The sequence below is a fragment of the Megalops cyprinoides genome, chromosome 25, assembly GCF_013368585.1.
Source record: "Megalops cyprinoides isolate fMegCyp1 chromosome 25, fMegCyp1.pri, whole genome shotgun sequence".
Classification (NCBI taxonomy): domain Eukaryota; kingdom Metazoa; phylum Chordata; class Actinopteri; order Elopiformes; family Megalopidae; genus Megalops; species Megalops cyprinoides.
In genome coordinates, this window is record NC_050607.1 from 4,170,794 (window position 1) to 4,185,122 (window position 14,329).

At 46.1% G+C, this 14,329-nt stretch overlaps 1 protein-coding gene across 4 annotated transcripts in view; it reads left to right on the forward strand.

Annotated features, from left to right (window-relative positions):
- The window catches only part of tph2 (tryptophan hydroxylase 2 (tryptophan 5-monooxygenase)), a 30,702-nt gene that overhangs the window by 3,474 nt on the left and 12,899 nt on the right, over positions 1-14,329 (forward strand). For 2 of the 4 annotated variants that reach the window (XM_036519973.1, XM_036519971.1), the window contains exons 4-7: positions 1,336-1,436; positions 4,299-4,366; positions 8,038-8,234; positions 13,556-13,691. In XM_036519973.1, the coding sequence (XP_036375866.1) occupies positions 1,336-1,436; positions 4,299-4,366; positions 8,038-8,234; positions 13,556-13,691 (502 nt within the window). Of the gene's footprint in view, positions 1-1,287; positions 1,437-4,298; positions 4,367-8,037; positions 8,235-13,555; positions 13,692-14,329 lie in introns of all 4 variants that reach the window. The other 2 variants (XM_036519972.1, XM_036519970.1) reach the window with 2 other exon arrangements.

Genomic DNA, 14,329 nt, shown 5'->3' on the forward strand with positions numbered 1-14,329 from the left:
GACTGACTACTGGGAAATTGTAGTGAGAAAATGGAGTTTAACAGTATTTTATTGTGTTTAAGAAACTTCCTAGTGTGCTAAGGAAGCAAGTGCAAAATTATAGCTGCAAGCTGCAAAAAAGTACAGAGTCTGTCAATATAAGAATTTCCTTTCAATGAGCAAAGCTGAAATAAAAGCTTTTTACAAGACAAGCTGATGGATTTAGCAGCAGGTAATATATAATATGATAACTGAGCTTCCATAAGCTATGGGTTTTTAGTAAATATTGATTACTTTAAGTGCAACACTCAAATTGGAGAAATGAGGTCTTTGGAGAGGTGTATGAATATATAATCATTGCATTTGGCCCACAGCTCCTTTTTATTAATAGCAATGCACGATCACTTCCTGTGTTAAGTTAGTTAAAGAAGCTCAGCGAGAATCATAGGACTTTCAAATCCATAAATCATTTGCATCTGAAGATTTCCATTCTGTTGCTAAATGTCAAGTTTGTTACGTTTGTTTTGGGGTTGTTTCCGTTTAATTTGCCCTCTGATCCCGGTCATGAACGCCTGTTTTACAGAAGAGTCAGTATTCAATTTATTGCACACCATGTGTCTCAAAAGCCGCGCCTGATTTCACAGGATTGCGTGAAGTTACAGTGAAAGTAGCTGGTTTATTCTCAGACTAAGTGCTGACTGACTCTCTGGCTTATGTGAAAATTACACTTGCTCCAGACAAATCCCGGACTCTGTGGACCCTTATCAGCATGTTATTGCACAGCTTTCAGCTGCAATGTGTGTCCAGTAGAGTCTGGGGAACTTTTCATCTGACATCAGAAAGTGAGAAAAATAAATTCCAAGCAACCATGGATTTTTAAAAACTGATAAGAGTGTCATGGCCTCCACAATGTTTCAGTGCAACACTTTTTTTCCCCCCACCTTATTCATATTTAACGAGTTTGTCAATGATATTTTAAAGTGTAACTTTCACGCTTGAATTTTCCATGTGTTAATGTATAATTTATAAGATGATGAAATCTGAAAGCTGAAGTATAGATTTTGGACAAATCTGTGAATATTTGAACTTATTCCCAGTTCATAGTGGCAAAAAGTCACTCAACCAGTGAATAACTACATATGAATATTATGAGAATGATGTTGCTGATGATAATTGTAATAATTATATTAACAATGTTGATGATAATGATAACTCATGATACTAATTTGACTTGCAACTGTGTCAGCTCTTACCACAGCAACTGTACGTATGTGTATGTGTGTGTTTTGTGTGTGTGTGCGTGTGTGTTTGCATGTGCATGTGTGTGTTTCCTTGTGTTTTTCCACGGGTTGCCAGAGCTGGACGGAGTGCCGTGGTTTCCACGGAAGATCTCGGAACTCGATCAGTGTGCTCACCGGGTGCTGATGTATGGCTCTGAACTGGATGCTGATCACCCGGTGAGTGTAGCCTTATTCCTCTGCTAAGGCAACCCCACAGCTCACAACCCAGGTCTGCCCAGTGGAACAGTGCTGTTCCCCCTTCCCATACCACCCTGCCAGCTCTGAGGTGTTCCAGGCAAATGGCCTAGGTGTGTTCTGAGAACAGTGGTCCATGTTTCTACCACTAAACTGCTCTCTTATTTCAGCCAATAAGCTGAGTAGAGAGGCCCTCTCTGATTAACTTGGACCCCTGTGGTGATGTTTTAGAGTGAGGTATGAGGAAAGCTTCTGTTTTCTGAAACAATTAAATCTTTAGCCTGGTCTTTATTCCGAAACGTTAAGCACAGAGCTTTTACGAATATAGCTGCTGAAAAATCACGACTGTAAAATAATTATTTTAATTTAGTTCCCAGGCAATTTTCCCTGAATATGACAACTCCTCATTATAAAATACCACTTCTACAACAAACAAAACTAGAGCAGCGAATGAAAAAAAGTAATTAAGTCATAACAAGCGTGCACGCAGCTGACGCAAAAGCTGTAATTTGGCTTAATTGTGTGATATGAAAGGGGGGGACAGTAATTGCAGATGGAATTATATACATCAAGATTAATGCGCAGATGGTGCAAGGCGTGAACTCCAGGAGCTTCTAAGAGGCAGCAGCACTTCCAGTGTGCTTCCTGTGTGTGCTGCTTTTCTCTCGTGCCGTTTAACCATTAAATAGGTAGTGGGTGTTGGTGTTACGCCTCTGCTGCTGTGCCTTCTGCCAGTGTTTTCTTGTGCGTCTGGATAAACTCCCCTCCCTTTGGAGACAGGGTGGCTTTGGTTGTCAATTACAGAAACTGGGAAGGATCCATTTTTGGCCCTTTGGTGATTTAAATCAAGACAAGTACTGTTTTTACTTGTTACTTGTTTATGGTAAATTCTATTCATTGGAACAGCATAAATACGTTTGGGTTCGAGTTTTCAGAATGTTTTTTTCATTTTTATTTTTCCCAGCAACACTCTTCCTTATCACGGTTAGCTGCTCTCTATGTGTACCCTCTGGTGTGACTGCAGCCCTATCACATTCTGTTTTTTTTTTTGTTTTTTTTTTAAACTTTGAAGAACACTTTTTAAAAGTTTAGTTAGTTGAACAACATTTTTCAGCAATACTGCTGACCTCAAAATGTTGTGTAAGAAAATAGGCTTGTCCATCAAAGATAAGGACAAACGACAATGTGGTCATGTACAAGCCTCTTGCTTTTGTAGCTCAGCATGCAAAAGAAGCTAAAAATGGTTAGTCAGTACTTTTAAAAGAGTCTACAGTGTGCTGTACAAAATCATTCTTGGCCTCAATTTTCCAAAAACGATGTTGTTCAAGACTAGCAGTGACATGCCATGTCCTGCCAACTGTTATACTGTAATATACGTGGCCGTAGCTTGGCGTGCTCAATGATGAAGACACAAGGCCACCACAACTTTTCGGCTCCCGGATGAAACACTCTCTCACAGGATTAGACGCCGCAGGTATAGCAGCGAAGCATACGGTGGCCTCTGTGTTTCCTGGCTCCTCCGCGGTGTTAGAATGATACACGCCAGCTCCTGTCTCACGCGCATTGTTAGTGCTTCTCCCTGTCAGCGCCGGCTGCTAAGAAAGAGCTCCTGTCTTGTGAGGAGGTCTGGTGGTGAGGCAGAGAGGATATGGGGTGCTGGGAGGGGGGGTGATGTGGGAACGGAGAGGGCCGATCCCTCATTTTGGCTGCTGGCAGGTGTTACGGCTGTCTCTAACAGCACCTTGGACAGCGGCCGCCTGGTCTACAGGCACACCTGCCAGTGATTGGTAACCAGCCCAGGTGCTGCCCGCTGTCTTTTTCAGGTGTGCTCTAAACACGCAGCCAATGTGCGGTCGGACTCTCCTCGAAACCTGACGCTTTCAGCCCGGCAATCTTTACAGGACAGCTCACCTTATGCGAGACCAGTATCGACATCTTCACTTGTGCTTGCTTTTATTACTTCCTTGTTTTCAGTTTTGTTTCACTCGCTCCAGAAAAGGGAATAAATAGGCTTTTGCCTATTTACCATGCAATGGGAAGGCCTCATCTGGTACCCTACTGTAAACAGACCGGGGCATGTCAAACGGTTCAGAGAACACAGGAAGCTGTGTATGGGTCACACTCATAATAGCTCATTGGAACTGTGACACTGATTTACTACTCTTTTGTTACATGTTCTGTTCTGTTCTGATTATAGCATAATTCAGATAAATACACTGATAAATCGTTTAAATAGCAGAAACAACAGATTTGGGCTAATGGATACAAAATGAAACATACTGCTGCTTGGTCCCTCTTTATATTTTGCCTTGCTATTACGTGACTCACCCACACTACCCATTTTAGCGGAGGTGGTTGTGAATGAAAGCCAGTTCAATCACACCTGATGTGATCACAGCAGCATTAAGGCAGTGAGACTCTGCGGTCTACCCACGAGTTAATGAGCGGACCTTTCGGTGTATGAAGAACTGAGACCCTGTTTGCGGCTGTGATTACAATATCGGGCCCTCAGAGCGTCATTAACGCACTTACGCGGACAGCTGGATCCCACATCATTACAGCTTCACAGGCTTCGGAGATGAAAAGCGTGTCACCTCTTTTCATAAGCTATCAGGGGTATTTTTGTAGAAATGAGGAAGGAGAATGAATGTCCAATTATTCTGTGGCCCCATGGTGGAGGCCGGGACAGTCAATGTGCTCTAATTAAGACATCGGTCCCTGCGAGGAGCTGAAGCCCAAGGCCCCTCTGCGTCCACGTTGCATGCGACCGGCTGCCAGTGGGTGTGACGCCCGTGCTCGCCGAAACCCCCGGAATGTGACGGCTGTTCTTTTCCTTTTCCCCAGGGCTTTAAGGACGCCGTTTACCGCCAAAGGAGGAAGTATTTCGTGGAGGTCGCCATGAGTTACAAATTGTGAGTACCTTGTCTGCCTCTCTTCCGGCCGGCCTAATGCTCCCCTGTGTTGGTTCACAGCACGGGCCCCCCTTTCTGTTAAGCAGCATACAAATTCGGCCTTTTTTCCCCCTGGCCTGGTGTCGAGATCCAGTCTAAGGAGCATCATCTCCGAGCCGGGGGTGGTCACAGGGGAGCGTATCAGAATGCTTTGCTTTGCAGAGGAGCGGGCTGCGCGTTTAGGCTGAGGAAGATAACGAGGGCAGCTCTTCGTTAGCGGGGTGCCCTGCTAAGGCCGCGCACGCTGTGGGAAGGAGGCGCGGCGGCCCTGCGGACACCCCCGGCCCCCCCCACATCAGCTCCCTCCACCGCGTGGAGGAACGCCCGCTCTCTGATATAATCCCCCATAATTCCCTTTTACACTCTCTCGCTGGGCTAACAGCTGCTTTTCACTCCCCGCTTTCTCTTCCACTTGTTGCTGGAGCTCCAGGAGGAGATTATCCAGATTTAGACGGTGTGCTGCAGTCTGCCGAGAAATTACCTGAACAATGTGCGCTTCAGATGGAGGAACCATGTTTTTATAGCTTTAAAAAAAAAAAAAAAAAAAGGCGTCTGCCTCTCGGACGATGACGACTGGGGCCTTATGAAAGATTAATGCAGTGGTATGAACTCTGGAAAAGAATTCAGACGCGGAAAATACCTCGTAATTAGTTTTAATTACAGTGATCTGTCGAAAAGGAAATTTAAAGAACATAAATTATTTAAGGGTTTGTAATGTGGATCCTCATTCTCTATTCTTTACAGAACCAGTTGAAGTGATCCTGCTTCTTTTACATGGCCAGCGAGACTAAGTAATCTGATCAGTTACATGTTATTGTTCAAACAGAAATGTTACTCTGTACAACTTCTACTCTGTATCACGTTATAGTGTGGAAGTTTTCTCTATCAGGCTGTCCAAATACGACATCACGGCACACAGATCATTAGGTCTGTTATTTCTTACAGCTTGTCTTTAACTGTACAGTTAGTCTGTTGTCCTAGAAGTGTAGGTACAAAGCAATCTGGGTCACTGCTCACCTCTCATGTCCTGCAGAGAGAGAGAGAGAGAGTGTCTCGATGAGTGGAAGAGAGGGTCGAGCAGTAATCTCGTAAACTCCATTTCCTCAGGTTATTTTCACACTCGCTCCTGTCATCATCAGCGTTTTTCCTAGCCACTCTCATTTACCTTTCATACGTCAGGCAGGAGGGGCTGAAAGATCGGAAGCTGCACATCACCAGCCTAATGGCCAGAGACCCTGAGCAATGTCTTTCATATTTATATGCGCTTTTAATTTCTGTTTGCAACTGAGATCGCTGCCGCTGCCGCTGCCACCGCCGCCGCTGTCGTGTTCCCTTCGAGGTTTACTCATTTCATTTTTAAATATGCTCTGAGATACAGCTCTTGTTTCTGGCCCTCGTTTCCTGCAGGCTTTCTCCTCTACATATTCATGAGCAGGCCCTCAGCGCTCCCCAAGACTGTTAACTAACCGTTTCACCGAATGCCGTGGGTTGCTCACACCCTTCTCTTGCGTGCTTCTAACCTTAAGCATGAACAGTCTTCGTGTCCACTTTCACATCTTTACTGTGGTGCATTTACTATGCTTACCAAATTAGTCTCGCTCCATGAAAGCCAGGTTTGTACCCAGCTAAGTGCCCAAACGCGTAGTGGCTCCCCCTGGTGGATTAGCTCTGCTACAGCATTAAATCATTAATCAAAGCTAAGCACACCCAGACGAGAAAGGTACATAAGGGTTTTGATATTCATACCAGAGAGCTCCAAATGTTCTGGCTCTTTCCACATGTATGCGTGTGTTTGAACAGCATCAGGCAGTAGTGTTGGCTTGGAATACCAATGCCATGTGAGAGTTTGGAGGGGGAAGAGGAGTAATATGACCCTTAACACACAGAGTACCACCTGTGTAGTGGCTGCGTGGGCCATTAGGAACCTACTGCCCCTCTCTGACTGCGGAGATCCGCAATTACTCACTCACCCGTGGTCATCCGGTGGGGTCTCTGGACGCCTCCGTCCCTCAGGGTCGCCTCTCCTCTCTCTCTCTCCAGCGATTATCTGCAAATGGCATATTAGTCATGTCTTTCCTGATGGCTGCGGCATCCTGCCCAAAAGCTCCTGCCAGCGCCGAGCCCTCCACTTTCTGATCCAAACGGCTCCCCTCCCCTGTCAGGGCTAAACGGCGTATTTAATACCTGTCAGCATGAAGGAACATGCCGCAGGGAAAACACTGCCTGTGATAAGGCTCGCTTTGATTTAATTGAATTTGAACTGAATTGAACTGAGCAGAATGATGTGGTGATTGATTAGCGGATCTGTTTGCATTCGCTGTCATTTTTGCCTGAACAACAAAAGCAAAAAAAAAAAAAAAACAGGGGCTACACCTGTTGCTTAAAAATGAATTTGTTGATGAGTTGTAAAAAACAAGGGGGTGGGGGCAAATAATGAGTATAGCTGACTTTAGGCTAAGGAGAAATCCAGAAACGCTTTTCTGGATAGAACAAAAAATCATATATTACTTGAAGTGATGAAAGGGCTGGTACAGATGAACAGACATAATGATCCTGCCGGGCCAGAGAACAGCTTGCCAATGCAGCTGCTTCAGCAACACTCAGCCCTTAATGAATATTTACCCGGAATCTTCCTTGGAAGCAAACACACCCCTCAGAAAAGAACACAGCCCCCACAGTCACGCGTGCCTTACCTTTCTGAGGGGAGTAAGCCGGCCCTCACTGGCTCTGTGGGAGTGCACAGATAGATTGGAGATGGTAATTGTCAGACATCCCGAGGCTGTTGGAGAGCCCTTGCTGTAGGAATATGACTGGGGGAATAATTAGGATAAGCGAGGATAGAATGCGAGATATTGTTTGCGCAGCGATCCAGACCTTGCAAATGAAACCTCAGTCGTAACCACTTTCTCTGAAGAAGTGAATTCTGTTTTAGATTTTGTGTGCCCCTTAATTTTAGTCTGTGAATGTATATTCAGCATTTATCAGCAATTTACCCATCCGACTTGAAGGTCATCTGACTGATTTGACTCAAGCATTTTATTATCAGTGATAAAAATTCAGTTAAAATTTCTGCTTGTAAAAAAGTAGCATATTTATAGATCTTTAAGAATTAGGCCTTTTGTTCATTGTGTCATCTTCTTTCCGTGTACAGACCAGTGTGATTCTGTGGAGCTTGTGTGCTTGGTGTGTGTTTGTATGTGTGTGTGCACCGTGTGCTAACCTGAAGTGCACTGTTCATATAGCTGAGATGGTTTTCAGAGGATTAATACCATGGCGGTGGGGAAGGAAAGGTATGAAGCAGAGTGCAGAGTGTGTGCCAGTCTGAGTCCCCCTGAGCGTTGGGCACGCCCTCTTTATCACAGACATATGCACCCTAGCGGGATTAAGAACCACACGCTCTATCCATTTATTCCTCTTTTTGCCTCCCTTCATGGTCTCTCCATCATTAGATTGTGCTGATTTAAATAAACGGTGGCCAGAGGGAGCCAGACTGTGGCAGATGTGTCCAGCCAAGTTTTGTAGTGAGGGGAATGTGACAGAGGGTCTTCCTGGGAGAGGACTGGATGAGCTGCGTGGAGGCGTGGCTCCCCCCCCCATTCAGTCTCTCACCTGTCTGCTTCTCCCTCCTGCAGCGGACAGCCCATCCCCCGCATCGAGTACACACCCGAGGAGGTGAGGACATGGGGCGTGGTGTTCCGGGAGCTGACCAAGCTGTACCCCACCCACGCCTGCCGCGAGTACCTGAAGAACCTCCCCCTCCTCACAAAGCATTGTGGGTACCGAGAGGACAACATCCCTCAGCTGGAGGACGTGTCTCGCTTCCTCAAAGGTAATCAGTGAATCAGCTGCAGACGTGGGGAGTGGGAGGGGCAATGGTCCGCCAATCAACTGCAACCTCTTCTCTCTGGCCTGATTCCAGTCCATTTTTTCTGTGCCTGGTCTTGCTGATGCCATATCTTCCACTGTAGGATGGCTGTGTCTGTTTTGTGGCCCATGTGGGCTCACACAGAATATCTGTCACCTGCTTAGCATGTGACCACATATAAGATATATTTTACCTCTAGCAGATTCCCATAAGTACTACTGTTTTCTTTTTTGCATATGAGGCTAGGTAAGTGTAAATTTTCTCCTTGGTGCTTTGGCTGAATATTTCAGAGTTGCATGGTGTATTTGTTATCATTTGCCTGTAATATAATGCAGACTAGGGACTAGGGATGCAGAAGTTAAGATTGAAGAGGAGCTAAATCCAAGCGCTCCATTAGTGAGATATTAGTGTGATGTGCTGGAAAGCAGAGGGTCATCAGTGAAAATCACTCCACTAAAAATAAGCCCAAAATGTTCATGAAATGATGCTTGGAAAGCCAGAGAACAAAAAAGACAAAAACAAATAAAACCAAAAGCCCAGATGTGCCTCCTCTCTCTCTCTCACACTCCCTCCCTCTCTCTCTCCCTCCTGAAAGCATCTGACACCTCTGACATCCCTCCGGGCTAAATGAGGGGCTTGCTCTCCTCAAACCTCTCCTCAAACCTCGACTAATCACTCCACTTTACTGCTGTCAGAAGATGCTTTCACTCTGAGAGGGAACTCAGGAGGGAACGCTAAACCTGAGCTCACGAGACGAAGCAGCGAAATGGATCACTTCTGTTAGCGTTAGCGACGGTCTTGCCGCCTATCTCCTGCTCTTTCTCTAAAACGGAGCGCAATCCCTACAAACCCGGGTGCGAGCCGTTTCCTGCACGGGGCCTCTCACGCTCCGCAGCGGTAACACAGAAACGAGCGTCAACCCCGCGGGCCCCAGCGACGGCCCCGGCCGAGCCGCTGTCTGCCAGCATGATGTCAGCATTACATGCTCGCCTCTGCGGAAGGATACGCATCATAAAGCAGGGCGGGAGCGTGGCCGCACGCGCCTGGCGCCCGCGCAGGGAGACGATGCAAAGCGAACCTGGCAGATGTGTGTAGCAGGGCCGTGTCTGCGCAGATCACGCGGCGTTAAGCTCCTTCTTCCCTCTTGCAGTTTCAGTTGTAGCTTTACTTTCAGGCCAGAGGACCATCTGTATGTACTTGGCAGATGGCTGGGGATGTGGGAGGGACTCTTCTTGTTTAAAGGATTAGAGCGTTCTTTGTGAAAAACCTGCACAGTTACACCATGCCCTGAGCATTCTGTCTGAGTGTGTGAGAGTGCGGGTTTGCAAGTGCTTGCATTTTCCCCCCTCTGGAAAATGATTCTGTCCGTGACAGAGGCTGACATTTGGTCATCCTGGTGATTTCACCTTAGGTTCACGTATAGATATTTGAGCTGAGAGTTCGGTTACAGCCGAGTTGTGCTTTGTCTTAGTTTTGAGAAAGCGCTCAGCAAAAACCAGTCGAGGAATAGTTTGAACAGTTCAAGGAATGGTCAGATAGACTATCATCTAGTAATGCACTACAAGTCGCACAAAGCCCTACAGCTGAATGGCTACTCATTGCATGATAGACACGTCTCTAAAGGGTACCTAAGGCCAGTGACATTAAACAAAGAGCATCTCTTGAAAGAGCATCTCACTGTCGAGGTAAAATTGGCTAAAAGCAGAGAAACAGCTTAAAGGGAATCTTTCTCAATAGAACAGCCTTGGAGAATGTCTGTAGTCACTCTATTGTGCTTTATATTGCTGTTTGTACCACTCAGCTTGTTTTTGTATTGTCTAAACCATATTCTTACTTTAAATGTTGAAATATCATCTTGCATTGTGTGTAATTGTTTCCTCACTGCAGTCTCACAACGCTCTGCCGCGGTGCTATTGTTGAGGTTTCTGCGCTAGAAAATTCTTTGAGGTCAAAAGTTGAGACTGTTGTGTTGCGTTAGATCAGAAATAGTCACAGAACTGTGAATGACATTAAAAGCATTTGCGCAAAAAACATTCCTCAAGCTATGAAGCAAGCAAACACAAGAAAGAAAAAAAAAAAACCAAACAAGAGAAGCACATTTGATGTGATGCTTGAAAGTGGCACATCTTAATGTGGTTTACAGGGTCGTGTCTTCGAAAACACACTCTAAGTGTGACACTTGCTCCTCTGTGATTGGACACGTTCTCTCTGAAAGCAGAGATGCATGTGTCTGGCAGAATTCCAGAACCATTTGACCTGCCTGCAATAATAAGCCCTAAATACTCATGAAGGACAAAGCAAGAAGCTGTTGGCTTTTATCAGTGTTTTACAATGGGACCTAGTAATTGTTAGATATAGTCCTATATAGCAGCTATATAATATTTTAGCACCATAGATTCAGCCCATGCTCTGGGGTCGTTTTTCAAGAGAAGAAACTCCTGCATCCGTATTTGGTGGAAAAATACATATGCAGGTGAATGGTAGAAAGAAAAGGAAATTTAAAGAAATAAGTAGGAGTTTTAAGCACTTTTTTACATTCTCTCTTCGCAGCAAATCATTCATCTGAATCCAGTTTAATTCAGCCATGTGAGGTTACCTCGCTGGTCCCAGTATTTCATATTTAGCGTAGAGTGTTGCAGTGATATACCTGAAAGAAACAAGTGCTGGTTTTTATGCGGTCATTGATTTTTGGTCATCACCCAAACGTATGGGCACTTTAGGCTGTAACCAAAGCTATTATAAACAGGAAACTGTTCCACATCCTCTTTATCATAGATGCCTTTCCACTGGGAAAAAAACAGCCTGGAATCAAAAACCTAACAGAAACCACAGTCTAAAATTATTTTTCTTCCACCCCCACCCCCCCCTACCCCCTTCCCAGGGAGTCTATCAATACAGTCCAGCTTCTAAGTCACCCGTTATGCCTGGTGAGCTGCAGGAATGTACAGGAGCTCTAGCAAAGACCAGATTTGTCTAAAATGGGATTTGAACCCACGCCCCTCAGTGACATAGCCACAGCAAGACTTGTTGCTTGACTTGTGTGAAAAGTGTGGGAGCAGTGGTGTGTGTCTATGCGGACTGTAGCTCAGAGTGAACAAACCTGTGGCTAGCTCTTCCTGAATAAATCCGGATGGCCACTGTGGGGCTCTCTGGGAAAAGCCCAAGGCCTTGGCTGTGCATGTGCTCTCATACTCTCTGAATATTTATCTGTGCCGTCAGGAGTGACTCGGGGCAGCTGACAGCCGCTGTCCCTGCACCTCCAACCGCGACCCACCTTGTGGTCCGGTCTCCCGCGGTTCTAGGGAAGCGACTCTACCCGGCTGGCACTAATAATCCAGTCAGGCAACCCCCCCGTTGCCTGGATCATGTCCCAGCATGCCTCTCTCCTTCCCACTGGCTGCTGTGACCTTCACCAGCTGTGTGCCACCTTTAGCCCTCCCCCCCGCCGTACTTCCTGTCCCTGGTCCGTCCCCTCTAGTGGTCCCTGAGGCTCCATCTGTCACACCGGCACATGCTGGAGTTTAAGGGACAGATGTCACGCTGTGCATTCCCTCCACGGGCGGTGACCGCCGCTCAGCGCGCAGCCGTCCCCACTGAAGCGCTGTCTGTAACGTTATGTACTACTCAGCACACAGTGTGATGGAGGCCAGGAGGACGCTGTCTGGTTTATTCACAGCTGTGCCATCTTATTCAGTGACTGATGCATGACTGATAACATGACATGTATCTAAATATGTTCAAGGGAAAAAAAAAAATTGTGACTAACATATTAGCCTCTCACTTGATTTTGCTGAGAGGTGTTTGGATTTTATTCGAGAAAATTTGATTAAAAACCAATTGGTGCTACACTGTAAGAAGATGATGGTGAATTTCACTGTTTTCATTCTTTCAGAGACAGTACCTTACTCATATTCAACACATCAGTTTTGAGAATTGAGCGGGCAAGAAGTTGGTCAATAACTGGAAATAATAATTCAGGAGGCAACACTCATTTCTATGGAAAAGTGATCAATCTGACAATCAATCAATCAAATTTCACTTACCACTTTACTAAAAAGTAGATTCTGAAATTCTGAAAGATATAAAACAGAAGCAGATGTGACAGAATACAGAAGCAAGCAGAACAGATCCCCTGGACTGTTTGTATTTGAAACTGTGGGAGGTATTTTTGCTGCACTGGTCTGTAAACACAGAGATGCCCTGAAGCGACACCTGCTCTTGTACGTAGTGTGGATTTGAATGTTTTATTCAGCTGAGGCATCCAGGCTGCCTTTAAAGCAGGCCTGACCCCTGTCGTGTCGCAGCTATTTTATACGCTCACAGCGTTGAGCCGGAGGCGCCTCCAGGCCTGGTGAGAAGTGCGGAGCTGCACAAACACATGTCACTGGAGCTCTGTTCGTTTCAGCATGACGCCGTTTGACACGCAGGGGCTGTGTCAGACAGAGAGAGAATGAGTGAGAGAGGAAAACGGAGAACGCTTTTCGTGGGTTCTGCCTTCCTCGAACCCAGAGCCTGAGCGGAGTGCTCTCTGCAACGGATTATGCTAGCGTTAAAAAACACACCTCGTCAAACTCCTAAAACCAGACCGGGGAGGAGTCACGCAGTGCTGCTGGCATTAGCTGACTCTGCTCTGACCCTGTCACCTCAACACTTGTATTACTGAGCCAGCAGGTGTGATTCTGTGCCCCTTATTACTCTCACATCTACACCTGCATGCTGCATAATCAAGTGTGAAGAGACATGAAGTCAGCACCAGAGGGTCATGAGTTTGAATCCCGTGTGGCACCCGGCAGATGTACCCTCGAGCAAGATCATTTACTTTAATTCTCCCAGCGTAAATCTGGACTTATGAATTGCTAAATGTCTTACAATGTGCATGCCTGATTTAGGGAGGCGGTTCAATATTAATGTGGAGTGAGTTAGACCTCATGACGATCATCGACGCGGAGCACCTCGGAGAAGCTCTCTGAGGGAGTGGTAAGAGCAGTGAACCGCGGCCTCACGGGTTCAAACGTGTGTTTGAACTGTGCATGGAGGGGAGTGCGGCAGCTGCAGTGGTGAAAGCACTCTCTCTGAGATACAGAGCTGCTGAGAGCCGTCTGACAGAACATGGAGAGTGTTGCACTGGGCACTAAGGTCATGAATAATGCAGCCGCATAATGTAATATCAGTGTCGGGTGTCAGAGTGATGTTTTCAGCACGCAGGCCCTGCTGGTGAACCGCGGTGGACGAGCGCGTGTTTGTTTGGACTTGGTTTTTCTTTTTTTTTTTCTCTTTTTTTGCAGAGAGGTCGGGTTTCGTGGTGCGGCCCGTGGCGGGGTACCTGTCGCCGCGGGACTTCCTGGCTGGACTGGCGTACCGCGTGTTTAACTGCACCCAATATGTGCGCCACGGCACTGACCCACTTTACACACCCGAGCCGTAAGTGCCGCACCGCAAGCCAGCGCCAAAGTGTCAGAGTGGATCAGTGCATCTAACACCGTGCACTGTGAATCACCTGTGTGTGTGTGTGTGTGTGTGTGTACACGCATAGGTGATGGTGGGTAGGTGTGTGTATGTATTTGTGTGTGTGTGTGGCCATGCGTGGATAATATGTGTACGTGAATGTGTGCGGCTGTACATGCGTGGGTATTTTCGTGTGAAGGGGCATTTATGCATGCATGGGTGTATGTGTGGATGATGGCATGTGTTTGAATGGGTATGTGTGCATGCATGTATGTATGTATGTGTGGGATGTGGTGTGCATACATGCGTGCATGTGGTGGTGATGGTGTGGGTGTGTGTAGAAAAATAACAGGAGTGTGCTGATAAATAATTACAGAATACTTAAGGCATAAAGTGCTGAGCATTGAAAGTTGCCCAAGAAAAGAGTGTTTTCTGGTTAAACAAATACAATAACACTGTTTCACAATACAGAGTTGGGATAAATGACCACTTCACATCAAGTGTCATAAACATGAGAATAAGCACTTTCATTAAACTAGTTATCTCAACCAATTTCCAATCATTACAATTAAAATGCCTGAAAAACACAGGAAACCATTACAGAGCTGAATAGG